This window comes from Manis pentadactyla, chromosome 1 (genome assembly GCF_030020395.1).
Source record: "Manis pentadactyla isolate mManPen7 chromosome 1, mManPen7.hap1, whole genome shotgun sequence".
In the NCBI taxonomy this organism is placed as follows: Eukaryota; Metazoa; Chordata; class Mammalia; order Pholidota; family Manidae; genus Manis; species Manis pentadactyla.
The window spans coordinates 186,917,625-186,942,120 of NC_080019.1; the positions used below are offsets into that span (position 1 = coordinate 186,917,625).

A 24,496-nucleotide genomic window follows, 5' to 3' on the forward strand; every position below is an offset into this window, starting at 1 on the left:
CAATGACTGTACCAAGGAAGACAAAGGCTACAGAGCCGTGCCCTCATAGTGATGACAGCTGTGGGAAAGGCAGGACCAACCATACACCATCACACACAGTGATGTGCACACACCGACAGACACACAAACCCAGACACACACAATCACACCAGCAATATAGACAAATAATCACCACATATCAAGAAAAGCACTTTTAAGAAAAATCACATGCTATTGCAGAAAAGTGGTTGTGGCACTGGGTGAGCTGATTGAGAGCAGGGCCAGGGAGTTGTCTCAGGAATGACAGTTGAGCTGGGACCAAAAGGGAGAGGAGGTAGGAGAGGGAAGAGGCAGGCAAAAGTATTCCAGGTGGAGAGAATAGAACATGCAAATGTCCTGAAGCAGAAGAACGTTGATTGACTTGGAGGAAGGCAGACCAGTAAGACTAGAGTGATTGCAGAGGTGGTCAGGGGCCGGCTCAGTCCACACCAGGCAAACAAACCCCTTTGAGGAACTAGGATTTTATTTCAAGAACAATAGAAAGGTATTGCATCATTTTAAAAGCAAGGGAATGATATGATCCCATTTCCCTCTTAAAAAGAGCACATTGAGCGCTGTGCAGAGCAGAGAGGGACAGATGCAACCCCGTGGAGGTGGTTTTGGGGGGTTGTATTAGTGTGCATTGTGTCACCCAGTGAGAGCTGGTGCTGAACAGTGATAGTGAGCATGGAGAGGAGAACTGGACTTGAGAAATACGAATGATCTCTCAGCTTGTTTCATTGCATCACTTAACTAAAATATGTCTTCCAAATGCAGATGTACATGCTCATCTCTTTGGGATACTTGGGTAAAGCACTGCCTAGACATGGAAGATGGAACAAATCTGTCAGTGCCCCTTGTAATCTTCTGCCCCATAATTCTCTAAAAACACAGAACATATGTGAGTCACTGTCTCAGTCATTCAACTGATGCTTGTCGAATGCCTATTTATGGATAAGGCATTGTGCTAGCTGTTGTGAGGCAACTGATCTATTTAAAAAGAGATAATTCAAGATTGGTGATGAAAATTCTAAACACAAGAAAAGTAAAAAGAAGAAAAAAATTTTATTTAAGTTTTCCACCTACTATTAACATTTTGAGCTATTTATTTCCATCTTTTTTCCCATTTTCACCTGCATGTATACATTTATTTACATATGTAAGTCGGGATCATATCATACATAGTTTTATGTCCTCCATTAAATTTATTATAAGATATAGGCAAGTAAAAAAGATATAAAATGCATATAAAAAGTTTAAAGAATAACAAAATATGCACACAATCAATCACCAGCCAGGTTTAGAAGAAATAACACTACTTCCACCCTTGCATGGCCCCTTCGCCATATCTTAAAGTAGCCAAGTACAGAAAGAATCCATTTTCTTAAACTTGTTCACCTATGTTTTCATTTAAATTGCAGGAGGAGGGAACTATGCGTACTCTATCCAATCTGACACAGACACTGGAAGATGTCTTCAAAAGGATTTTTATTACTTATATGGACAATTGGCGAAGGAACACTACTGCTGAGGAAGAGGCCCTGCAAGCCAAAGTTGATGCTGAGAATTTCTACTATGTCATCTTGTACCTTCTGGTGATGATCGGAATGTTCTCCTTCATTATTGTAGCCATCCTGGTGAGCACGGTGAAATCCAAGAGACAAGAACATTCCAACGATCCTTACCACCAGTACATTGTTGACGACTGGCAATTGAAGTACAAGAGCCAAATTTTGAATCTCGAAGAGCCAAGGGCCACCATCCACGAGAACACTGGTGCAACAGGGATCAAAATATCTCCCTCATAAGTGAGGAAGGCGTAATGCCAACTCTGACATCCAGATGTAAAGAGATGCCAGTGCCATGGAGCAAACTCAAATTGTCATTGCTATGAAGACAATAAGTTCCTCACTTTCTGCTGAGAATTTTCATGGAGTTCATGGGCTTGGTCAACTAAGACAGATGAGGTTTCAATCTCAGTGATCCATGCTTCTCATTGGAGCCGATTCATGCTAAAGTCTTCTTTTACTTTCTATGCAATGTAAATGTCATTTTAATCGATGACAATAGTGAAAATAAAGGCCAGATTTGAAGTCAAGTGCCTGAGCAGTGGCAGTGAGGAAATAAAGGAGAGATTAACAAGTCATTGAATGTTCTTTCTCATCAAACCTTATTTTATATGTGACTCGTTCAATTTATAAATAACCTGGATGTGGTATCCAGAATTTGAGGTTCAAAAATCTATCACTTGCTCATTGGATTAACAAAGGAGTACTTATTTAATTCATGAATGTAGTATCTGAAGGGATGAATGAACATAATCAGGGGGTTACTTTATGTGCACTGTTTTCCTGGCATTTTGCTTATTTGGAAGTATGAAGACAAAACAAGTGTTTTACAAGGGCAATTGTAAAACCAGAGAAGTAGAATCTTTAAGAACCATCCTGCAAAAGAAACATTCATAAATGAACATTTAAAGTTTCACAGAAAACTAACTTTTAAAACTTCTTACTGTTGTAGAAAAAATAAGTCATCACATTGCTTCATAAACAACTTATTCTTTTCACTCAATTTATTTTCTTCTATTTATAATTCCTAATTTTCACTTATGCTTCAAGAGACTAAAGGTACAGAATGTGTCTGAATTGCTGGTGCCTTTTGGAAAGCTACACAGTAGTTGCTTAAAATTCTGTGCCTGGCATTGCCAGTAGAAGAATTGTCAGGGTTGGAAGGCACTGTGGAAATCACCATATTCTTGTCAGACCATTTCATGTATAGATGAGGAATCTGCAGTCCACAGATTAGTTGGCTTCATTCTTAATTCATTCAATCAACATTCAACATCTACTTGGGTCACTGGCTTAGATCCCTGAAGTATAGACATGAATGAGACTCTGGGAGCAGAGGGACCCACTCAGTAGACAGGGAGTCTGATATGTAGACATCATGATGAAAGAGTGGTACAAGATTATAATGAAGATCAAAGGGAAGTGTGCAGGGCAGACAGGAGGGCAGGCCCATCTGGGGTGACGGCTACTCTTTCAAAGTAGGTGAGAGTAAGGAAGTCAAAGGCAAACAGGTATGGGCTATAGCTTCACACCTCCTTGCTTACCCCTTCCTCTGCTCCCATCTTCCCATATGCTCAGTCAAGGGCACAACAATTGTGAGCAGGGCCTAAAGTCTCAGGGCATTACGACAAAATTTAAAAAAGGAGCCCTTCTGCAAGGCATGCTTGTAGGATGTCTTACATAGACCACACAGCTTATTTCTTCAGAGGGATATACGTTCAAGGTGTCTGTTTTCTAATAACAAATGTGCACGAATGCTAACGGAAGTATAAATACAGTGTAAGGGAAAGCCATTAGTATTCCAAGGGCAGATGTAGCAGGAATGGCCTCCTTCCCCAGATGAGAAACCCAAAGATGCTATTACACAGAATGTTCATCCAGTGTGCCCAGAAATCCAGGCTACAAAAATCCCAGCCTTGAGTCTAGAACTAGACGGGGATTTGTGATTTCTACCGGGTAACAAAATCAGTCATGTTCCTCTGGATTCTCTTCTTGAGCGTTACTTTATCACCACACAATGTCATAACGGGATTTTGAGGCAGTGGGTCTGGGTTCAAATCTAGATTCTGCCCCAGCAATTCGCGCATCTTCTTGCGCCAGCCACTTAATCGCTCCTGGTCTCAGAGTGAGCCGAGCACGTAGTCAGAACTCTGTCATGCCCTCTCGTTAGTTACCCTTGTCTTTGCGAGTCCAGTTGGCGCTCTCCCGTGGGGCTGGGACTGAGTGTGCCCAAACTGCACGCGTGTACTAAGCGCTTGTTGAATGGAGGAATCTGGAACCTAGAACCTATGTTTTTCCCAAAGGAAAGTGCGTGCATTTTGTCAGGAGAGATGAACGCTACTGTCGGAAACTTTGGGCGATCCAAGAGTCCTCTGGCGCAGACAATTGCGAGGAGGATCAGGGAACGCGGGACACTGAGGGCAGCGGGGGCCGCCACGCCCCACCTTCTGGCCGCCGCCCTCCCCAGCTCGGGTAAGTTCCGAAGGAGAACAGGCCCCGGGGCTGGACTACCCGATCCAGCCTACGCCCGGGCGTCTCACCCCTGGCCGGGCAAATAGCGACCTGTGATGCCGGTCGCAGCCCGACACAGTCCTAGGCCTACTGCGCAGGCGCGCGGAGTGGTAACCCAGGAGCTGCCCGGACCCACTGCGCCAGCGCGGAGCAGTGCCTTTTGGGACGTGTAGTTTCCCTGTTGCTCTGCGGGAATCGTGGTTTTCGCCGGCCGGGCGGTAGAGTCTCCGAGGCCTGGAGCTGTAAGTGGGTGACATCCGGGTCAGCGGGATACTCACCCGAAGCCCGACAGTTCTTTGGGGAGCTGGGGAGTCCGGCGGCCTACCCCGAGCTTGTACTTTTGTCTCCAGGATGCCCGCCAGCGGGCCTCCGGCCACGCTGCTCCAGCTCCCCGGGCGGGGACCAGAGGGTGACTGGCGCCACGGCCCCCGCCCCTAGAGCGCCCCTGCCTGGCTAGGTTGTCCAGGAATCCGCGGTGCCCGCGTGTTTAGGCCGAAACGCGGGCCGGGCCGGGCCCAGAGTTGGTTATGGGCAGAGGGCTTTGGTAAACGAGCAAATATTCTGGACGCCCTGCTCCGTAGAGGGATGGGGGAAGCAGTGGCCATCCTTGGTCCTCATCCTCGGGTCTGAGCGGGTTTGGTGTTTGTGGCTCCCCAGGTGTCGGGGTGGAGAGGACCCTAGCCCGGCGCCCCCGTTAGGGAGGAGCTGAGGCCCAGCCCCGTGGCCCTGTGAATCCTGCTGACCCGGGAGTGGGGCCCAAGGCTCACCTGGAACCTCTTCCCCCCCCTGCCCTCCTCCTATATGGTTGGGGTGGAAAGAGTAGACTAGGAACACGAACAGACTAAGGACGCAGCAATGAGCTTGGACACACCAAGAGATAGAACGACTCGCGTTTGTTAGGTGTGTCCAGAAGAAAATGTAAATTGTGGACAGTACATCGTTCAAATGGCTTTCATTGGCCTAACCAAAATAAGTGAATAGCTGTTTTTTGTTTTTTTTTTTTAAGGAGAAGTCTGGCAAAGGAAAAGTCAGGATATTTTTTGAATTAAAAGGAATAGAGCTATTTCTATGCAAGCCATTGTTATTTTTGAGTTTTAAGCTAAGACTGGGGATAGTTCCAGGGTAAGTTTGAAACTTCTTGCCCTTCAATGATTTTATACCTCTCAATATTTTCCCCATCTTGTTGGCTTTTGCAGTTCAGCTGTCAGACACCTGCTGCCTTCTGTTTCTCATATTGCGTCAGGTGTACAGAACAAATAGCCTGCTGATATTTTTAGCTTTCTCAGTTGCTCTCATTTGCTGAAGTCCTGCAGGGTGCTACAGAAATGGCTAATCTGGAGCATGCAATTTAAGACAGGTGGGAAAAAGTAATAATTTGGAGGCTGTGGGTGGGAATCTGTCTTTCCATCTCCCACCCTTACCACACCTCTCCCACTACTTTGCAAGGTTAGCTTGAAATATGTTTCCTTCCTAAAAAGCTTGAATTTTATCACTCTAGGTATAAAGTTGAGGCAGCTGCCAGTATATTTTTGCAGTCAGTTTCTGTGATATCAGAGGGAATGGGGACTGAATTCCAGAGTTGCAGAATTATTCTTTGGGTTCTGATTTTCAAAATGAGTACTTGATTTAGAAGTTAATGTCCCCCGTTTGCTCCAGGTCATATGACCCGCCCTTGTGCCATGAAGAGTCCAGATCTCCAGTCCTCCTTGTCTTCAGGTTAGTGTCTTTATCTTGTGCTCTAATGTCTTGCAGTGAATGCATTTTGCTCAGGATGCCACTTCATTGTGGTTTTGCAGCTTGGCATGTCCATTAGTGGAAAGAAAGATATTTATGGTAACAATGGTTGATATTTATTTAATGGTTTCTGCATGCTGAGCATGGTGCTTAATGTTTACAATCCAATCTGTGATGGAGAATTTACAGATGACAGAGCTGAGGCTTAGAAAGGCCAAGTGACTTGTCCAAGGTCATTTTACTAGTAAACGTAGTACATGTTTGCAGAGGGCCAGATCCCTGGGTACTCTTTTTATTTCCTGTAAACTTTTTGGACCTCTTTCTTGTCCTTGACCCTGGGAATCAGTTTCTTGTTAGGTATATAATATGGCCTTAGAAGATTAGTGGGGAACAGCCAAAATTGCCTACTGTGTGTGTACACAATTCAGTTAAAGCTGGAGTTGCAAAAATAACATTTACACAATGCTAAATATTTTACTTTAAGTTACAACATGGCTAATCCTGGAGATGATCAGGGATCATTCAAAGTAAAAATGCTAGCAATAGGTTATTACATGTTAGGAATATATTTCTGCAGGGCAGGATAGACTCTGCTGCTACCTAAAGATAAACAGGCCATGGATGCATTAAAATAATGAACACTTGCAATCACAGTGAAACAGATGGATGGTGTACATTCCTATCATTAGCTTATCTGCCTTTTTGAAAGTCATGGGGGAAACTTGGCTATCCTGTGCCAGCTGCCAGCTTGTTTCCAGGAAACTGTGACCTTGAATAGATGAATGTGAACTTTTTATATTTCAGTGCTTTTGTAAGTAAAAGTTTTTATAAAATACCTTCCCTCAAGTTCATCTTATTGTTCCCATTCTAAAGGCCTGTGCATTTTTCTGCTGATTTTTTAAATTCTAATTGTAAGTATATTTAAAGAAAAGCATCCTGTGATTTTTGAATGCAAAGCTTTCTTCACGCATCAGGATAAGATTCTGGAGCCAGACTGGAGGGGTTCAAGCTGCCCTTCCCACTGTGTGACCCTGGGTGTGTTATGTAAACTTTGTTTTCTCGTCTCAGCAGTGGAGACTGCAAACTAGACTGTCTAGAGCTGGTGCAAAGATTAATGGGTTAATGCATCTAGTGCACATTAGCACGATCGGGCACAGCAAGGTGAAGCTACGATCATGCTGTTAAGTAGCTGAATTTCAGAAAAATAGGGTCCCTAGAGCCCATCTAGTTGACAACCCCCTTCTTCCTTTACAGGTGGGACCGAGGCCCTGAGAGGAAGTCACTTACCAGAGTGTGTAGGTTCTTCCTCCAGGGCTCTGGGGTATGTGTCGTATTCTAAAAAGAGTGACCTGCAAGGCCTCAGAGCAAATCCTGTGCTCTGACTGTGTCCCTTGTCACTCCTGCCTCACCTTCCTCTAGGCCTCCTTCACATTTTAGAATTCTAGACATGAATATCTTTCTTAGGACAATTCCTTTTCCCTGTTATTTACTCCCTTCCCTCCACATACTTCTAAAAAACCAAGCTTGGTTTAATTAACACTCAGAGGACCTGAGAAACAGGTGCTCATCCATAAACCTGCTCTTGTCCAGGACAAGAGGTGGGTGGAGGGACAGATTTTGAAGCTGAGCTCTTATGTCCACAATGAATGGCATGGGACACATGTCCCCTTTGGGGCAGCACTGCCACCTCTGCTTGCACTGCTTCCCGCAAAGAGCAGCTGAGGAGATCTTTCTGCTGAGCGCATCAGGCTTGTCTCAGCCCTCATCCAGGCCATTTGCTTCCCACCAGGCTTGGGTCACCTTGCTGGGGACACCTAGCCCTCCACTCTGCAGAGCTCGCGCTCTTTGCTCATGTGCCCTCTCTCCATCAAAGAGAAGTCTTCGTAAGGTGGTCTGCTGCAGACAACCCAGAGTGACCTCTTTCTTCTCTTCCCCAGCAGACCAGTGAGACCCAATCCTCCTGTCCCCTCTCCTCATGTGCTTGTCTGAGTGGGCCCCACACTGACCAGGAGCGAATTCACGGTGGGTCTAACATGAACTGGAAGGTGAGAATAGTCCTGAACATTTATGGTTTGGGTTTTTCTTCTACTGAATACAGTTCAGTAGGGGTAGGTTGATTAAAAAGTAGGTTAAATCAGGGTCCTAATAATATTTAATATTTTATTTTAAGTTAAAATATGTAAGTATAAATTTATTCACTAGACTTAGAGGAAGGCAAGCCATTTTCTTTGAGAGGCCTCCAGTGACTTCAGATCTCCCTCAGTTTTCCTGCAAAAACCATGCCTTTAAAGTTTTATCTACAGTTTCACATTTTGCTCTCTTTAAAGTAGATTAAGATATTATGAAGCAATCTACATACAAAACATTGCAGATTTTTATGCTTTCCTTCCCTAAACTTTTACATTTGTGTTGCCAACAGCACTATTCTAATTCTAATTAAGCCAACAGCACTATTCTAATAAGTTCCAATTCTAACTTGAAATGTATTTTCAAGCAATCAAGTTAGTTTTCATGGAAACAACTTTTTCTTTATGTAGTCATATTTCATAAGGTTGTGTTTATATAAATTATCTATTATAACATCAAGTACAACTTAAACTGGTTGGGGAATAAACACAACTGACCCGTGTAAAATATTAGTCAGCTGGGAGAAGCAGAAGTTCAAGAGCCATCAAAGAGTAGCCTGCAAGCTGCAAGCATTCAGTGGGCCTTGGGCCACAGTCAGCAGGTCCTGCAGAGGCAGAGGGGAGAGTCATGTTATATCCCTGAAATGGGTGGGGTGAGGAGGAGCAGCCACTAAAATACATTTCATTACAGATCTTTTGAAAAGTATAAAATCTAATAGAAATTATGCATTGTCTTACCATCCAGAGATGGCATCCATGAACAATTTTGGTGTATTTTCTTCTAGTGTTTTTTTCCACATATGTAAGTGTAGTGTGTATATTTTCAAACTTAGGATTTCATTGTGTGCAATTTTTCAATTACTGTAAGCATTTCCTTGTTCAAAACATCCACTAGCTTTCCAGACTCAAGGAGAACTGGAAAGGTCAGAGAGCTGGATCAGGGAGCTGGGAGAGTTTGGAGCCCCTCCTCCCCAGCTCCCTGGGGCCTGTGACCTGTTCTCCAGGAAGAGCCTGGTTGAAGTTAAGGGGGCAGTGTGAGGATTCTGAGAAGGAGTTGAAGGAGAAGGAGCATTTGTTTAGCATGTCCTGGGATTCCAGAACTCACAGTGGGCAGGCTGGGAAGGAAAGATGAGGCAGTGAAAGGATTTAAGGGGAAGAAACAAAAGCGGTGTGGGACATTTAGGGAAGACTTTGACCTTGAGCAGTGCTTTGACCTTCATCCTTCAGTAGGATGATAGGTACGAGTCAACACGGGTCAGAGTGTCATGCTTGGTGCTCTGAGGTGGGGCTCTCCCACTTGCACGGGCATCAGAACTACCCTGAGGACTAGTTAAGATATGGATGTGGGCCCCTCCCCAGGGCTTCTGCTTGTTTAGGTCCCAGTTTAATGTGCTCCCAGGCAGTGCCTGTGCACACTGGCCTCAGGCCCACGTGTCCACCCAGGCCAATCCTGCCCATGGCAAAGGAGTCCTTTCTTGTGTTGGGAACAAAATCTGCCCAAATCTTCGCAATTTCAGGCAGACATGCAGTTCCATGGCTGCCAGGGAGCAACCTCATGTTTACAAAGGGGGCCCTTCCCTCCAGTGTCAGAAAGGAGTGGCCTCTCCGCATGCCCTGACTACACAGAGCTCCAGAAGCTGAAGGAGTATGTAGCCTCCAGCACATCTGGTGGCCTTCCCTTTCTGGCTTGGTGGGCCTGTGGCCATCAGTGGTAGTCAACACTATCTGGGCATTAGCAAGGTGTGGCCTTATTTGAAAAGTCAGCCGTTCTCATTATATGGTATTGGGGTTTATTTTTCAGAATTAGTATAGATCCAGTCCACTCCAACCATATGTCATCTATCTCTTTGAAGATTTGTATGTTTTGAGAGTTAATATGGGAGATTTGTTAGAAAGAAAGCAAAGGAAGTGATTAAACACACCTGAAGCTTAGGACCTGAGAGGGGCAGAACAGGGACCCTGAAACCCTTAGCTTTAGCCTTGTCATGTCCTTGACCTCTGCTGCCGCTCTGCCCCCTCAGTCCTGAAACTTCTTCCTCCTGCCCCCTCCTCTCCTTGACCTTTAAAAAGAAAGTAAGTACTGAAACCACTTACCTGTGTCCATTTGTTGAGGTACTTCATTCCAATGGGTTTTCTAACCTCTGGGTGAGATACACATTGTTCCTGTAACTGCTGAAGCCAAGTGTCGTGTTTAGATCACAGGGAACCACGAACCGTGGTGTGGACTCCAGCATAACAGGACTCCAGGGGCTCATCCATAGAGATTGAGAGAATGGGAGGAGGGTAACTTTTCCCAGTGTGAATTAGAGTTTTGTTAGCCAGAACAATCTAGTGAACACTCCAAACTGTTGATTTTTACCTCTAAGGAGGTAGAACAAAATAACATTTAGCATCCTTTTCTTTTGTAGCTAGTGTATAAACATGGAGATGAATTAGAGGATTATTATGGGGGAGACCCATAGGTCTGAGGGAGGAAGATCCTGGAAATCAACCGGTATGTAAAGCTGCTTAGATTTGTCAGGATAAAAAGTCTCACTTTTGTGCCTTTTTTATCCTGTTGCCACAGTGATCTTTTTGACGTGTCTATGTTGTGTTTATTCTTTACTTCAAAGTGATTTTGTGGTTGAAAACTATTATCTGATTACTCAGAGTATACTTGTATTTTGCTCTTTTAGCTAAAACAACTTAAACATTTGAATTCCTCCCTTTGCTATCATATTCTTTATGCATCACCACTGCAGCCTTCCTCAAACTAAGTAATGTAAGAGGTAGTGACTGCAGCTGCTTTTGGTAAGTTCAGGAGCCAAGCCATCGTTTCTTTGCATAATTAAATTGTAAAATTGGTGAGGGTCAGGAGGGCATCCTATTTATTACAGGACAGTGTGGTGATGAAGAGGTCTGGCTTCAGAGCAGTCAGAGCTTGGTCAGGCACCAGCCTTTCTGGACTGTCCATTTTCTCAGCCATGAAATTAGGATGCAGATACTGTGAAAATTAAAGGGAAAAATCTGTGTGAGGTACTCAGTGAGCTCCCAGGAGATCTAACTGATGCTGTGACTTCTAAACATGAAATCCACATCTAGGTGTGAACCATAAAGAATCTGAATTAAAAAAAAAAACATGTAAGTATGTAGTTTGTGACTTCATTAATTCTGTTTCATTGAGAACCAGGAATCCTTGGAAAGAAGACTGGCATCAGGGTTAGAATGTTCCATCCTAACTCTGGCCTCATCATGAATGAGCTGTGCGGCACGGATGGGCCTCCCAGGCCCCTAGAGCTTTGCTTTCCTTATTTGTAAAACAAAGTGATAGTCTAAGTCATCTTTAAAGTCCTTCCCAGCCTTCCAGGTCTGTGAGCATATTGTTCGCAGCTGAAGTTTTCACTAGTTTTGGATCAACTTTAGTTAAACTATTAGACGGAGGGACAAATGTACGCCCACAGTGAAATGTCATTACACTGGATTTACCTTGGGCAGTTTAACGTAATGATTTCCTTGGAATAAATCCTTGGTGCTCTAGAACAGTGATTACTCAACAGAAGCATGCCTTTATTTGGAAAGGGATTTTAATCATACAAAAATCTCATAATTATCATTCAGGTCATACTAGTCATCTTTATGAAAAAGTATAGTATTTTCCTTGAAATAGTATACAGCACCACTGTGCTGTAGAGAATAGCTTAATAAAACTTGCTAGTGCAAAGAGTAATTCAAATTCAGAGTTATTCCTTAGACTTCATTTTAGCTAATGGGTTAAAACTTGCCTCCAACAGGAAATTGCAAGAATAGTTAATAAGTAGCTCAGCTTTAATGTTTTGAGTTTTATTATATTTTTATTTTTATATTTATTCTACTTTCAAGTGCCAGGGCTAATGAGTAGCCGGAACCAAGAGGAAATTGCAGTGTCCTAAAGTTGTAAAATCCAGAAAGAAGTTGTGGTCAGCTTCCCTTGAAGAGGCAGAAGTTCAGAAATTTAAGTGACTGACCTGGGTCCCAGTCCATGACAGAGCACAGCGGTGAACCAGCCCCGGCTCCGGCGCCTCTCACTGGCCCACGGCGCTGCCTCGGAAGCAGAGGATCTGGGTGATCTGCAGAGTGCACGGTCGGGCTGTGGGAGGCCAGAGTACTATCTGCAGACCACTGGCGGCTCTGCCGGGTAGCCAGCAGCAGTGAGCTGGAGGGGCCGAGCCAACACTAGACTGTGGCTGTCTTGGTCCCCAGGGTAGTCCCAGCACCTAGCCTATGACACATACAGGTGCACAGTAAATGTTTGTTAAATGAAAGAACATAAAAGAAACATTATTGATTATAGAACAAATAGAATAGTTGCTTTCTCTTTAAGGTCCTTGAACATGTGCCCCTGTTGCTGTATATCTTGGCAGCAAAAACACTAATTCTTTGCCTGGCATTTGCTGGAGTCAAAATATACCAAAGGAAAAGACTGGAAGCAAAAGAGCCAAGACTAGAAGCTGAAAAGAAGGATCAAGCAGAGAAGAAAGATAACTAAAGGGAAATCAAAGGTACTGGGACTTTGCAAATGGGAAATACGCAGTGGGTCAGGGTGGGCCAGGCCACAGACGCGATGGTTCAGAGAATTACATGCGCCCCTGAAGGGGTGTGAGGGCGGAGGCCTCATGTAATGCAGAGTGGCTCTGTGTAAGGCGAGGTGCTCAGGTCCTGATACTTGCATCCTGGCTGCTGCGGAGCCAGGGTGCACACAGGATTCATCCACACCTCTGCTCTGTGCCTGCGGTTGTTCTCCCTCCTTGGGAGCAGTGGTGCTTAACAGGAATGGGCAGCACAGGACTCCCTTGAGAATTACATGGAAGCTGTGGCCCTTCTGGAGAAGTGTGCATACTAGAAACACATAAGATTGTACATGAATTTCAGACAGGCGTGGGGAGGAGATGAGGTCAAGTCATTTGAAACCCTTGCCTATACCTAAGATTAAGAAGCCCTGTTATATCTTCAGGATAAAGCCTGGCTCCTGGGAATGGCATATAAATCCTTTCCCAATGTGTCCTAAGCCCTGGTCACACTGGTCCCCTCTACTGCCCATGCTCCAGCAGCGCATTCCTTGGCCACGATAGACTTTAATGCCCCTTGGCCTTTGCTTCTTAGTCCCCTGGCACAGAGGGTCCTTCCTTGACAACCTCCTCTCCAGGCACAAAGTCTTACTCATCATTGTAGCCCTGTGCCTGTCTCAGCACACATGGGAGGTGCCCAGAATGGGTTCAGTGGGTTAAGGCACCAGGAAGTCATTAAACCCCCTTTGCCAAGTGAACACGTGACAGTGTCAGTTCCTTGTTGCCTTAGTTCTGGGGTACTGATCTGGTTTCTTCATCAGGTTGAGTTTTGTGCATCTCTAAAAATAAGAGGATTCAAATAATGGCAGAGGATTCTAGATCAGTGGTTCCCATATTTGACTAATGATCAGAATTGTCTGGATTGCTTGTTTAAAATGGGGATTCCCAGGTTTCAGCCTCACAGAGAGTCATTTATGTCTATTGTTGGGTCTGGACATCTGTTCTTCTGACAACCCGTTAGTGACTCTTACGTAGTCCTCTCGGTGACAGGTCGCTCTAGGAACCCCTGGGCCAGTGATCTCCAAAACCCTGAGATTCTATGCTTCTATAATTCCCTGCCTAGTAGTTCTAGCCTTGTCAAGGTTAAAGGCATCCTTGTAGGAATAATAGCACCACTTACTAAATGATTATTCCGTGCTGGCACTTTGCTAAGCTTTTCTTATACGGTGGTGCTATTATTCATCATGACAACTCTGTGAGGTCCATTCAGAGGAAAAATGGCTCATACTGTACATGGTGAAGAACAGATCAGAAATGGGCGTGGGCCCGGCATTCACTCACAGGGCCTCAACTCCAGCTGCATTGCCTTCCTGAGTGTGAGGCACCCTGCGTCTCTGTCACTCAGGCCACCAGTCAGCGATCCTTGGTGAGCTGCATGCTTTTGCTGTCTCGGAACTCCACCTTTAAAAAAATAAAAGATGTTTTAATGACTCAGGAGTAGAGACCAGGGTGAGGCGAGAGGGAGCACTTTGAAAGTAAAAAGAGTGAGGGTGGCAGTTCTACTGCAGATTTTCTGTTCTGTTCTGGGCAGGGTCACCATTCCGTGCGTTAAGCTGAGAAGAGGAACAAAAGAGTAGGTGTGGGATCATCAACGCTTCTCCCCCGCCCCGCACAGACCTGCCTGTGCAGTAGGGTGGGTGGTACGCAGCTGGGCTTGAACTGACCGGGGCTCGTTCTCCCTCTGATGGCAGCTTATCCAAGACTGAAGCTTTGTTTAAACAAAAGGGACTTTAGGTGGAAGGAAAATATACCTATTAATGGGTAAGCTCCAGTGGTTCCTGTTTAATGGCGAACATAAGGGTTAATGCTGAGTGCGTCAACGTTAGCCATTAATCAGACATTTCACACCTATCCCTTTGGTCTTCTTTTCTAGGTTTTGCAATTTAAATGTCAGCTGGAGTGGATTCCAACTGAGAAGAAAGAGAAGAGAGACTTAATCATTGATTGCTGTGCAGAGGATAACTTTGCAATCCATGGGTGTAACTTAAAATTATGTGACTTTTTATATGCTTTAAAAGAATCACTATTTTGTTACTAAAATACCTTTGTGAAGAGGGTGTCCCCTGGTCTCTGGAATAAGCCAGAGTCTGTCTGTCTCACAGACACCCCACTCCCACCCCGCTGTGTTGTGCGAGGAGAGAGCTTTGCAAACCGCCATGTCTGCTGGCATTTTCCCCCTTTGGGTGCCAAATCATGGGTGCACAGAGAATGGGGCTGCAGAAGTGGTGTCTGCTCAGGGTGGGGTGGGTGCCTCTGCCTCACTGCCTTCCCCGCACGGTGCATTCCTTTTCTCCTCCCTCTTGTTTTAGTTACCCCCGTCGGGTGGAGGGTGGCTGTGTGCACACCCGGGGTGCGCTGTGAGGGTCCTCGGGAGGATTGCAAGGAGAGCCCTGTCAGCCGCAGTGGGTGCCCTGTCTGCTCACTTCACCAGACCCCTTGGGACGGGGTGGCAAGAGCCGGGTGTGCTTTGTCCTCCCCTCAAGTTTGCTGATAAAAGAGGCAGGGTGGGATGTACCAGGAGACATCCAGAATTCAGAGTGGGATGGGTAAGATTTTTTTACTCAGCACCTAACACGTCGAGATCTCTGCTAAGGGTTTCCGTACGAGAGTGGCCGGAGCAAGGAAGCGGTAGCCAGAGCCGTACATGCGGTGGAATGTGTGGTGTCAGTGCTGGTGGGCACGTGGAAAATTTGCACGAGTGTGTTACTAGCGACCACCCACCCCGCCCCACATTCACAGAACCATGACTTCCAAGACTTTCAAACGGGAGGATTAAAGGAAATTACCTTTCCTACATTTTACTGTAATTGCTGGGTGCTCATAATCACAATTTAGAAAGCAGAGTTTGCATAGGATCAAAGTTCTAAGCTCAAAATAGACCCTGTAAGCTACCAACCCAAAGTGGTCGAAAGGGGACTTTGCCTCGTGCTCGCACCTGGCTGTCCCTGCAGAGGCTGCTCTTGCTTTTGTCTGCAAGCCCTGCTGTGGCCTGGGTCCCGTGGAGTAGGGACAGATGGCCCAGCAGAGGGAAGCCGTTGGACTTCCGTGATCTGGCCCCCATGCTCCCCTGACCCACTTGGGGGGCCCAGAACTGACCCTGGGTCATGGCTTACCCTCCTGCTTTTGTCAGGGTGCCCTCTACAGCCCGGCAGATGGCCCACCCACCCTGGCTGGTGACCCTGCCTCTGCTTCCTTCCCATGGCAGCACGAGGGCATCCCCGGCTCCAGGCACCTGGCTCCACACCCACCGCCTCAGGACACCTCCCACATGTGCTGCCACTGTGTGCCTCAGGAATCAGCGGGGGTCTGTTGGCTTTTCATGGAGAATCTAAATATGCCTGACTAGTAGGTGTTCATCTTTATTTTAAGTGTTTTTATAGACTTTGGGACTTAACAGTTTTGGAATTTGTGGAGCATCTGGCCATCTTGGAAAACTGGGTAGCAGATGACAAGGATCCATCTGAACCACTGACCGTGTAAACTGGGGATTTTTGGTTACCTGTCTATGCACCCTTCTGCCACTAAGGTAGATGACAGATCACCAGTTGGAGTTCTTGATACCATTCCACTCATAGACCTCAAGTCAGCAGACTTGTAGTTTGATTTTAAATAGTTAGGTGGATACATGCATGCGTGGATGTAGGTGGAGGTCAGTAAAGCCCACAGCCAGGACCCCGCCGGGGCTGCAGCCCTCCAGCCGCTCTCTGGACTGCAGCGGATAAGGAATCCGCAAGGAGAGGACTGCCCGTCGGAGCTGAAGAGGTGTCAGCACAAGCTGCCATAGGAGCGGCCCGGGGTCCTTCACGCAGATCCTTTTTTATCTTATGAGACATGTTCCTAACACCATTTTTTGGTGTTCAGGCTCACCACATATTAGAAGCAGGGGCGAAGGAAGGCTGTTGGCAGCACAAACACCTTAGAACAAGAGAGATGGTCTTAATAAAGCAGACCAGGCCTGGGAACTCTGCCAGACATCAGTGGCGTGCAGCCCATACCTGGGACGCCACACATGATGATGTTACGTTCGTGATGAGACCTTATAAAGGTTCAACTGTGTTCAAATACTCTGCTTAATGAGGCAGAGATGTACATGTGCATGTCAGGAACTGAATAGTTCAAACAAAAAATCTCAAGGGCTTTAAAAAGGGTTGCCTCTCCGTAGTCCATCTCTGAGTTCCCATCTTTGGGGTGGCCCCGAGTCTGAGCGACCCGTTCCTCACTGTTTCCAGACGCCAGGCCTGCAGCACTGGGTCCCACGCAGCGTGGTGACACACATGCTTGCTGAGACGGGCTCTTCCCTGCCGCTCGCCTCCGTGTCGGAGTGAAGCCAGGGGAGGATCGGGGGAGTCCGGCGAGGGGAAGAGACTGAAGGATTGGCCCTCAAGTGTGCGCACATGTGCGGATGTGAGGGAACAGAGACAGCGCTGTCGGCGTTTTTCCTTGTGTCCGTGCGTGCGCCCGAGTGTGGTTCTGCAAAGTCAGGAACCAGACTTACTTATGAACATTTAAGTTACACATAACTGGTTAGTTTCCAGATAATTGGCTCACTACTCTATCCTTCAGATGTTTTGGACTCAGTAATGTATTGATTGTACTTTTCTCAGATTCCCAGCCGCATTGAGTTAAATTTGGAGCTACTTCACCTGAAAACAGCAAAGTGACTATCTGAAAACTTAGTTTTCCTGTGTTTCCCTACTCTGCGGCTTGCTGCTGACCTCGCGGGAGGGGGAGACATCAGTAACCCTAGGGGAAGGCAGGGCTTTCCCAGAGGAGGGAGCTTGAATAACCAAAGGCGGAAGTAAATGCAGGGGCTCTGACAGCAGTAGGGAGGGCGAGGGAGCCTGTGGGGGGCACGTGGGGGCTGGGCCCCAAAGGCCCTGTTTCCCCTTGGCTCGAGGCGGTGGCTTCTGTGTGGGTGCAGTGGGCAGAGCCGTGGGGAGCTGGGCGCTGCAGTCCCCTCCCCCACCTGTCCCTGCGGCCTCTGCCGAGTCTCCCTGCTTCTGGGTCCGTGTGGGCACCAGCAGTTGAGCCGAGCTGGGAGAGAGCTCAGGTGCCAGGTGCCAGAATGAAAATGTTAAGCCTCTAATCACCTGTAGGAGGGCACAAGATGGCACTGGCAAGAGTCTAAGCCAGAGGAAGTGCTCGCTAGCCCTGCTCCATTTTCCCTGTGGATGGGCCCCTGCTGGGGTCAGGGGTCAGGCCATCTCACTGAACCAAAGGCTCCCGCAGTGTATGGACCCCAGGGTGGGGGTGGGCAGTGAGGAGGAAGGACTAGGAGGAGAGAGGCCCTGGGCCCTGAGTCCGAGTGGGGAAAGGTGTCCTTGGGGTTCCCCACCACCATCAAGAGGTCTCCGCCCCGGGCCCCAGATGGAGGAGACAGAAGTGACCCTCCAGAGGCTGCAGGGCCCTGCTTCCCGTCTGGCACAGGGAGGGCAGCATTGGGTCTGTGAGCCCCGCTGGGCAGAGCCTTGCGACTGCCTGCGGCCGGCTTGAAAAGTGGCAGGCAGGCTTTAACCAGGACGGTGGCGCCGCCGCCATCGTGCAGACCCTCCACAGGACTCGGCCCTTGGATGGGGGTGCTGTGCATTGTCACCCACTATTTATTTCCTACAAGCGCAACACGCGGCTGCTCCCACAGAGGTGCTGGGCTGTACTCACCATCCTCCCTGTCCGTCCTACCGGAACAAAGTCCTTACCATCATTAATTCCCAACCTGTCACAGACGGTCTTGAAACAAATGCCAGAGAACAAAGTTTGCTTTGATCAAAGTACCTTAAGATGCGTCTACTTGTATTATGCCTGGTGATAAAGAAGCAAGAATTTCCCTCAAAGAGGGAAAAGGAAATGAGGTCAGTGACATCAGGTCTAATGAAGGACACACTTGCTGGCTGCTTGGCCTGGGCCATCATGACAGGAGCTTCGGTTTATTCAGAAGGTGCCAGACACAGTGCAGTGACTTGGCGTGTGCTGTGTGTTTAAACTCACCCTCCACCCTAGAGCCTCACGCAAGTGAAGTAACTTGTCCAAGATCTCATGGTTAGTAAGCTGGAAACTTAAGATTCCAGCCTGGCCCTTCAGATTCCCAAAGTCCAATGCACTTTGTTACTTTCTGTTGGAAGTTTCTGTGCTTGGTGTAAGCAGTGTTGCTTAATTATGAATGGAATATTGCATAACTAAACTGCACAGTAAAGGTGGTCCTCTTGATCTCTCTGGGTTCATACGACGTTCTCTTTCCTCTACTTGCTTTCCTAATGATTAAACAAGGGAATAGAAACCTAAACTGTTTTTATTAGAATGTTTTTGTTTTCAAATAAAAATAGCTCCTGTTGGTTTATTTTGTTCATCTGATAATCTGAAAAACCTACCATATTTTTCTTACTGCAAAATAATGTGTCTTTAAAAGTGATTCTACCTCTTGCTCAATTTTGTATTGAAATACATTTTTGCCGTGGTATCCAGTGGGTTGGACACTCTGCCAGCCGACGTCTGCTGTGATGTCAGAGGCGAGCCGTACACCAAGCGAACTGTGGGAGAGGGAGAGAAAGAGCTGGGCCTGTGTGACTTAGGCAGGCATGGTGGTTAGGCACGTGGGATTTAGAGTCTGGCCTGAGTGACCACTCAATGCCTCAGTTTTCTTATCTGTAATATGGGAGAAATAATAGAACCTACCTGTTAAGGTTGCCCTGAGGATGAACGGACTGTTCATTAGTAGAGATGCAGGGTGAACAATGGCTCTACATGTGAACTCTGGATCTGAAACTTAGCTCCTCTGTGTGTACTAGAGCAAGTTACATAATCACTCTGTGCATCAGTTTACCCCATCTTAGAAATGGGATAATAGTAGTAGTTCCTCCACTGCAGACGGCTGTGAGGATTAAATATATTAAGCATGTGTAGCTGTTAGTGCTTATTACTACACAACTCTGGTCGGTGTGTAATCAGTGTGATGTAGGGACAAAATGCACTCCTATCCCCAAACCCAGGCCACCTACACTTGGGCCAGCACAGTGCCAATGCATTAAGGTCGCCAAAGTGGTTTGAGTCCTGTTACTTGCTCTCAAGGAACTTAAATTCTAAACATACGTGAAACAGGTAGTGAAAATGGGCACACAAATGTATCACACAATAAGAGTAAGGATATTGCTGATGGGACAGGCAGTGTTTCAGGTGTCAGAAGATGACTTTCTTCAGCACCTGTGGCCAGATAGTGGTCCCCGAAGGTTTCCAGTTCCTAATCCCTGGAACCTATGATTGTCACCTTATGTGGAAAAAGAATCTTTGCAGATGTGAGTAAACATGTTAAGGATTTTGAGATGATCCTTGATTATCCCAGGAGGCTCTAAAGCCAAACACTAGTGTCCTTACAAGTGGGAGGCCAGATTTGACCCAGAAGAGGAGAATGTGGCCACAGAAGCAGAGATTGGAGCCATCCAAGTCGAGGAGTGCCCACAGTCAGCGGGAGCTAGGAGAGGCTGGGAATGCCCTCCCAGAGCGGGGTGCATGCCAACCCTGATTTTGGCTCAGCAGAACTGATTGTGGACATCTGGCTTAGAGAACTGGGAGAGAGTAAGTTTCTGTTGTTTTAGGCCAAGTCTGAGGTGCTTTGTAACAGCAGCCACAGGAAGCTAATGGGGCACCACGGCTGTAAGGTGGGAAATGTACCAACCGAAACTACCTGATGCCCAGAGGCTGGAGGCTGTGGGAGCAGTTCATCCCCAGATAAAATGCACAGTAACAAAATGCTTCAGCAGCCTGCCACTTAGGTGCTGAAAGCACTGAACCCCTGTTTTCATCCGACAAAGTATTTATGAATAATCCAGGGACCTTCGGGAGGGATAGGGCAGGAAGGCAAGCAGAGACTCTGATGCTTTCTGGAGTCGGCTGTCAGGAACCCAGCTTCATCATCATACAGGTGAGGAAGTCTGTTAGCACTTGTTTAGAAACTCTCACAAATTGTTTCGATACACTCTGGAATAGTTACTTCTATTGTAAGATTACTGCCTGAACATATATAAAGAGGAGTGAAGTTCATGGTATATTTAATGGGAGGCAGGCCTCTTTCTATAAAAGTGAGAAGTACCACCACAAGCCCTTGCAGCCACACCAGCAGCCCCCCTAAGCCTGAACAGGGTGCCGTTGAATCAGCTGCAAGAGGCTCAGCTCGCAGGGCCCCAGAAGTCACGCCATGGCAAGTCCTGCGACCTGCTGGGATTCTTGGAGTTGGGCTGGGATGTGGGTTGGGTAAGTGAGTCCCAAACCCCTTGCCCTGTTCACCTGTATATCTGCCAAGTCCCACCTGATCCAATCACAGCGACAGCTTTCCAGGCTCCTCGCTGGGACCCGCAACCTGCCTGGGAGCATCTGGATGGGGTTTCAACTTCTGGGATGTCTCGTCCACCCTCTGCCAGCTTGCCCTCAAGCAGTGGGAAGGCAAGAGTCTGGTTAGCCACCGTTTGGATCCCATCTCCAGCTGATGGCAAGCTGGCTTCCCATGGGTTGTTTTGGTGGCTGAAACAGTTGGCACACTACTTAATTCCAACAGTTTTGTGATTGCATACTTGGTTTTTATCTCTCAGACCTAAATTTTGACCACCTCACCTTTAGGTCTGCTCACCCTTGCTCACAACCAAGCTCCTTTGGGCCAGATTAGCTCTAATCCTCCATTAACATAGTCCTCAAAGCAGCCTAAACAAGATGGGAGTCAAGAGCGCTAATTTAACAACAAGATTTAATAAAACCTCCAGTAAACTTGAAGCACTTCACCAACACCCCGAGGCTCCTCAGTCCACACACTGTCCTTGTGGGGTCACTGTAGGAGTCTCTTTGGCTGCAGTGGTCCAGAATTGGGCCCAGGAGCATGGGCAAAGATCATGCTGTAGCATGGGCCCACCACTTGTGCGAGGACTCATCCTTCAGGAAATTTACTGAGGTAGTAGTTTTCCCATTGCCACACTTGGCTAACTAGTATTTTCCATTTGCTTGGGTTTATCCTTTCAACCCCTTTGCTAATTAAATCGTTGAAAAGTATATATTGGTAAGAATAGACACTGTCAATGTACTGCAAGCAAACCTTCTTTCTGTTATTGATGATGAACCACTTCAGAGATGACCAGGCTATGTCTAAAGGGTTCAGGTGATTGTAAAGGGAAGGCAGAGAGAGTAGTTCATGTCCACAGGACTTGGCCACCTGCGGGCAACACACGATGCTTGTTAAGTTAAGGACTGATGGGGTCTGGACCTGAACCTTGGACTCCTTTGGCCTCATCTCCTGCAGCCTTCTCTCTTTGACCACAATGGCACACTTCCCATAGGCCTTCTTCAACACATCACAGAACTCAAAGAAGAGGCCATCTTGTTTGACGCATAACTCATCTCTTAGGAACATCCGGTACTCCCAGGGCACCCATCCTTGAATACCGCCAGCATGCACAATACACCAAGTTGGAGTTTGCATAAAATATCCATTGCTAAAATCTTCCCCAGTTACCAGACTTTCAGGGATATTGGTTTCCCCAAAATATACAGTCTTAAATCCATCATACTGCAGTTTTCTCAGGGTTTTCAAATATTGGAGGCATTGCTTCCTCTTGATATTATCAAATGGATTTCTGGTAATGATGTTTCTTAAAAGAGGGCTTGCAAAGCGAGGCATGATGGCTCGTGTTTTTAAGAGCTTGCATGTCTCCATCTGTGGAGACCTGGTGAGAGTGAGATGATGACCTCATAAAGGGCTTTCTTACAGATAGGCCAGTTCCATAGACACACTTGTATTTCAGAGCATCATGGGAAACGTGCTCAGAACAGTCACCTCTGGCCTCTATGATACGGGAATGGGAAACGCTATCCATATAAAATGTTTCTTTGACATTGCTCTGCAGTAGGTCTGGCAATTGTATTAGTTTGCTAGGGCTGTCATAACAAGATACTGCAGACTGGCTGGTTTAGACAACAGAAACTTAATGTTTCTTGCAGTTCTGGGGGCCAGAAAGCCCAAGGTATTGGCAGGTCTGCGTTTCTCTGAAGCCCCTCTCGTCTGGCAGATAGCCGCCTTCTCCCTGTATCCCCACGTGGCTGTTCCTCTGTGCATGTCTGTCTGTCCTAATTTCCTCTTCTAAGGACACCAGTGCTGTTGGACCAAGGTCCACTCGTAAGACTTCACCTTACTTTGATTACCTCTTTGAAGAACCTTTCTCCAAATACAGTACATTCCAAGGTACTGGAGGCTAGGGCTTCAACATATGATTTTGGGGGGACACAATCCCATCCATACGTACAATATTTTAACAGTGATGAGCCAAGTTTCTGACCCCTTTCCATTTGGCTCATTAGGCTGGAAAGGAATATTTACATTCACTCATCCATTCCAAATATATTTATTGAGCACCCGCTAAGCACCAGGCATTGTGCCAGGCCCCAGGGGTACAGCCATGGCATGCCCAGTGAGGCCCAGGCCAGTGTGTGGTTTGTGTCTATATGCATGGAGGTCGTGCCAAGTGCCTGCCCACTTTCACAACCGAGAGTGGTTTTTCTGGGTGGCCAAAGAGGATATGACAAATAGCAAAAGAAAGTCAGCCTGCACATCTGTCTTTCACTGGGGCTGCCAATTCTTGAGCTAATTCACTCCATCTGGAAAGCACTTTCTATTTTACATTCTCAAACTAACAGTTTCCTTTAAACTGTACATCCTCTTTAATTTCATTTATATTTTACTGATACATGAATTAATAATGCTGTAAATGAATTTATGCCGAATGAATGTTTAAAATCTTTGAGTTCAGAATGATACTAAAAAACACACACACAATTAAGAAATACTCGAAAAACTCACAAGTTGCTTTTGGAGAACCTCTTAGAGGGCATGATTGCATTATTTTGCCAGTTAATAAATAAAAGAATCAAATGCCTATGTTGGCTTTCCTTGTGTGCATCCAATTCAATGCCAGGAAGGTGAGTCTGAGCAGATGTGAGGCCAAGGTGGGAGGTATGAATGTGCCCAGCGGGCAGTGTAGTGGAGTAAAGGTGATCTGAGCGCTGGGGGCTGGGCAGAGGCTCTGGTATGGATCAACTCAGGGTCAAATCTTAGCTCCACCCTCACCAGACTCAACTTCTCTCTCTGTGAAATGGGGAGAATACTCATGTCAAAGAACTGAGATGGGGATTAATGAGGCAGTGTACATAATCCACTGGCACGGAGCTTAATAAGTGGCTGCTGTTACTGTTGAGAGACTGGCTGGGAAGACCAACCCTAAGAGAGTTTGGCAGTGACTGGGGAGAACGCAAAAGGCTATGGGAGGGAGGCGCAAAGAAGGAGTAAAGGAGAAAAAGAGAGAAAAAAGAAGACCTAGGACAATGTTGAAATGAATGTCGTCCATTTCCCCACAGTTACAGTGGAAAATATTCCCTCCCATCTTCCCTCCCTCCTTCCTCTGTTTCTCTTTTTTCTTTCAACTGCATCAACAAATCTTGAATGCCTCCAGCCAAGGAAGGCATTATCTTATGAGAGCACAGAGTCAACAGTCTCAGGATAAGAAGGCCCAGGGGGCAGGGAGGTTCTAGGAGCACAGCCACAAGGGAGGGAAGACCCTCCGAGAGGGACACAGGGTGGGCCCTGTGTGAAAACCCGGGGGTAGGGTGGCAGAGGGGAGCAGCTTGTATTTCAAGGGGTCCCAGCCTCCCTACTCAAGGCTTGGTGTGCGGAATAAAACAACAGATGAGCCCTGAGCAAGGGGTGAGCTGCACAGATCCCAGCGAATGTGCAGCCAAAGGAGGTTTCAGAGGGGTCTGAGGCTGGCTGCTCCCGAGGTTGCTCTGCTGAGGGGGATGAGTGGGGAACAGAGACACAAATGTGTGACAGCAAAGCGGGGGAAGAGAGGAGGGACCAGCGGCCATGTGGGGGATTCTGAGAGCCAGGTCACCGGGGCGCCCCCTGTTTACACACTGTACACTTCCTGTTTGC

At 46.8% G+C, this 24,496-nt stretch overlaps 3 protein-coding genes across 9 annotated transcripts in view; 2 read left to right on the plus strand and 1 right to left on the minus strand.

Annotated features, from left to right (window-relative positions):
• Positions 1-2,529, plus strand: part of KCNE2 (potassium voltage-gated channel subfamily E regulatory subunit 2) — a 44,228-nt gene extending 41,699 nt beyond the window's left edge. For 2 of the 3 annotated variants that reach the window (XM_057504284.1, XM_057504275.1), the window contains exon 2: positions 1,440-2,529. In XM_057504284.1, coding sequence (XP_057360267.1) covers positions 1,440-1,826 — 387 coding nt within the window. In that variant the 3' untranslated portion in view covers positions 1,827-2,529. The remainder of the gene's footprint in view (positions 1-1,439) is intronic. The other variant, XM_036880247.2, reaches the window with a different exon arrangement.
• Positions 2,530-4,259: 1,730 nt separating this feature from the next.
• Positions 4,260-14,592, plus strand: SMIM11 (small integral membrane protein 11). 5 transcript variants are annotated; one of them, XM_036880271.2, is made up of 5 exons: positions 4,260-4,339; positions 5,754-5,813; positions 7,772-7,876; positions 12,297-12,474; positions 14,414-14,592. In XM_036880271.2, exons 3-4 carry the CDS (start codon positions 7,865-7,867, stop codon positions 12,459-12,461), a joined length of 177 nt encoding a protein of 58 aa, XP_036736166.2. In that variant the 5' UTR covers positions 4,260-4,339; positions 5,754-5,813; positions 7,772-7,864; the 3' UTR covers positions 12,462-12,474; positions 14,414-14,592. The 5 variants fall into 5 exon arrangements, with proteins under 5 accessions (XP_036736166.2, XP_036736170.2, XP_057360276.1 ...); XM_036880275.2 differs by having other exon boundaries at positions 4,267-4,339; positions 7,769-7,876; XM_057504293.1 differs by lacking the exons at positions 4,260-4,339; positions 12,297-12,474; positions 14,414-14,592 and adding exons at positions 5,226-5,454; positions 7,086-7,126; positions 11,816-12,290 and having other exon boundaries at positions 7,769-7,853.
• Positions 14,593-20,053: 5,461 nt separating this feature from the next.
• On the minus strand, positions 20,054-22,384 carry C1H21orf140 (chromosome 1 C21orf140 homolog). The gene has a single exon (XM_036880250.2). It carries the CDS (start codon positions 22,226-22,228, stop codon positions 21,446-21,448), a length of 783 nt encoding a protein of 260 aa, XP_036736145.2. The 5' UTR covers positions 22,229-22,384; the 3' UTR covers positions 20,054-21,445.
• Positions 22,385-24,496: the final 2,112 nt, after the last annotated feature.

Bases quoted from the DNA above. Each gene is read 5' to 3' on its own strand.
- SMIM11 (XM_057504293.1), top strand. The intron at 5,814-7,085 runs GTTAGTGTCTTT...CTTCCTTTACAG, and splicing joins CCAGTCCTCCTTGTCTTCAG to GTGGGACCGAGGCCCTGAGA. The intron at 7,854-11,815 runs GTGGGTCTAACA...TCTACTTTCAAG, and splicing joins TGACCAGGAGCGAATTCACG to TGCCAGGGCTAATGAGTAGC.
- C1H21orf140 (XM_036880250.2), bottom strand. From the start codon at position 22,228: ATGGAGACATGCAAGCTCTTAAAAACACGAGCCATCATGCCTCGCTTT.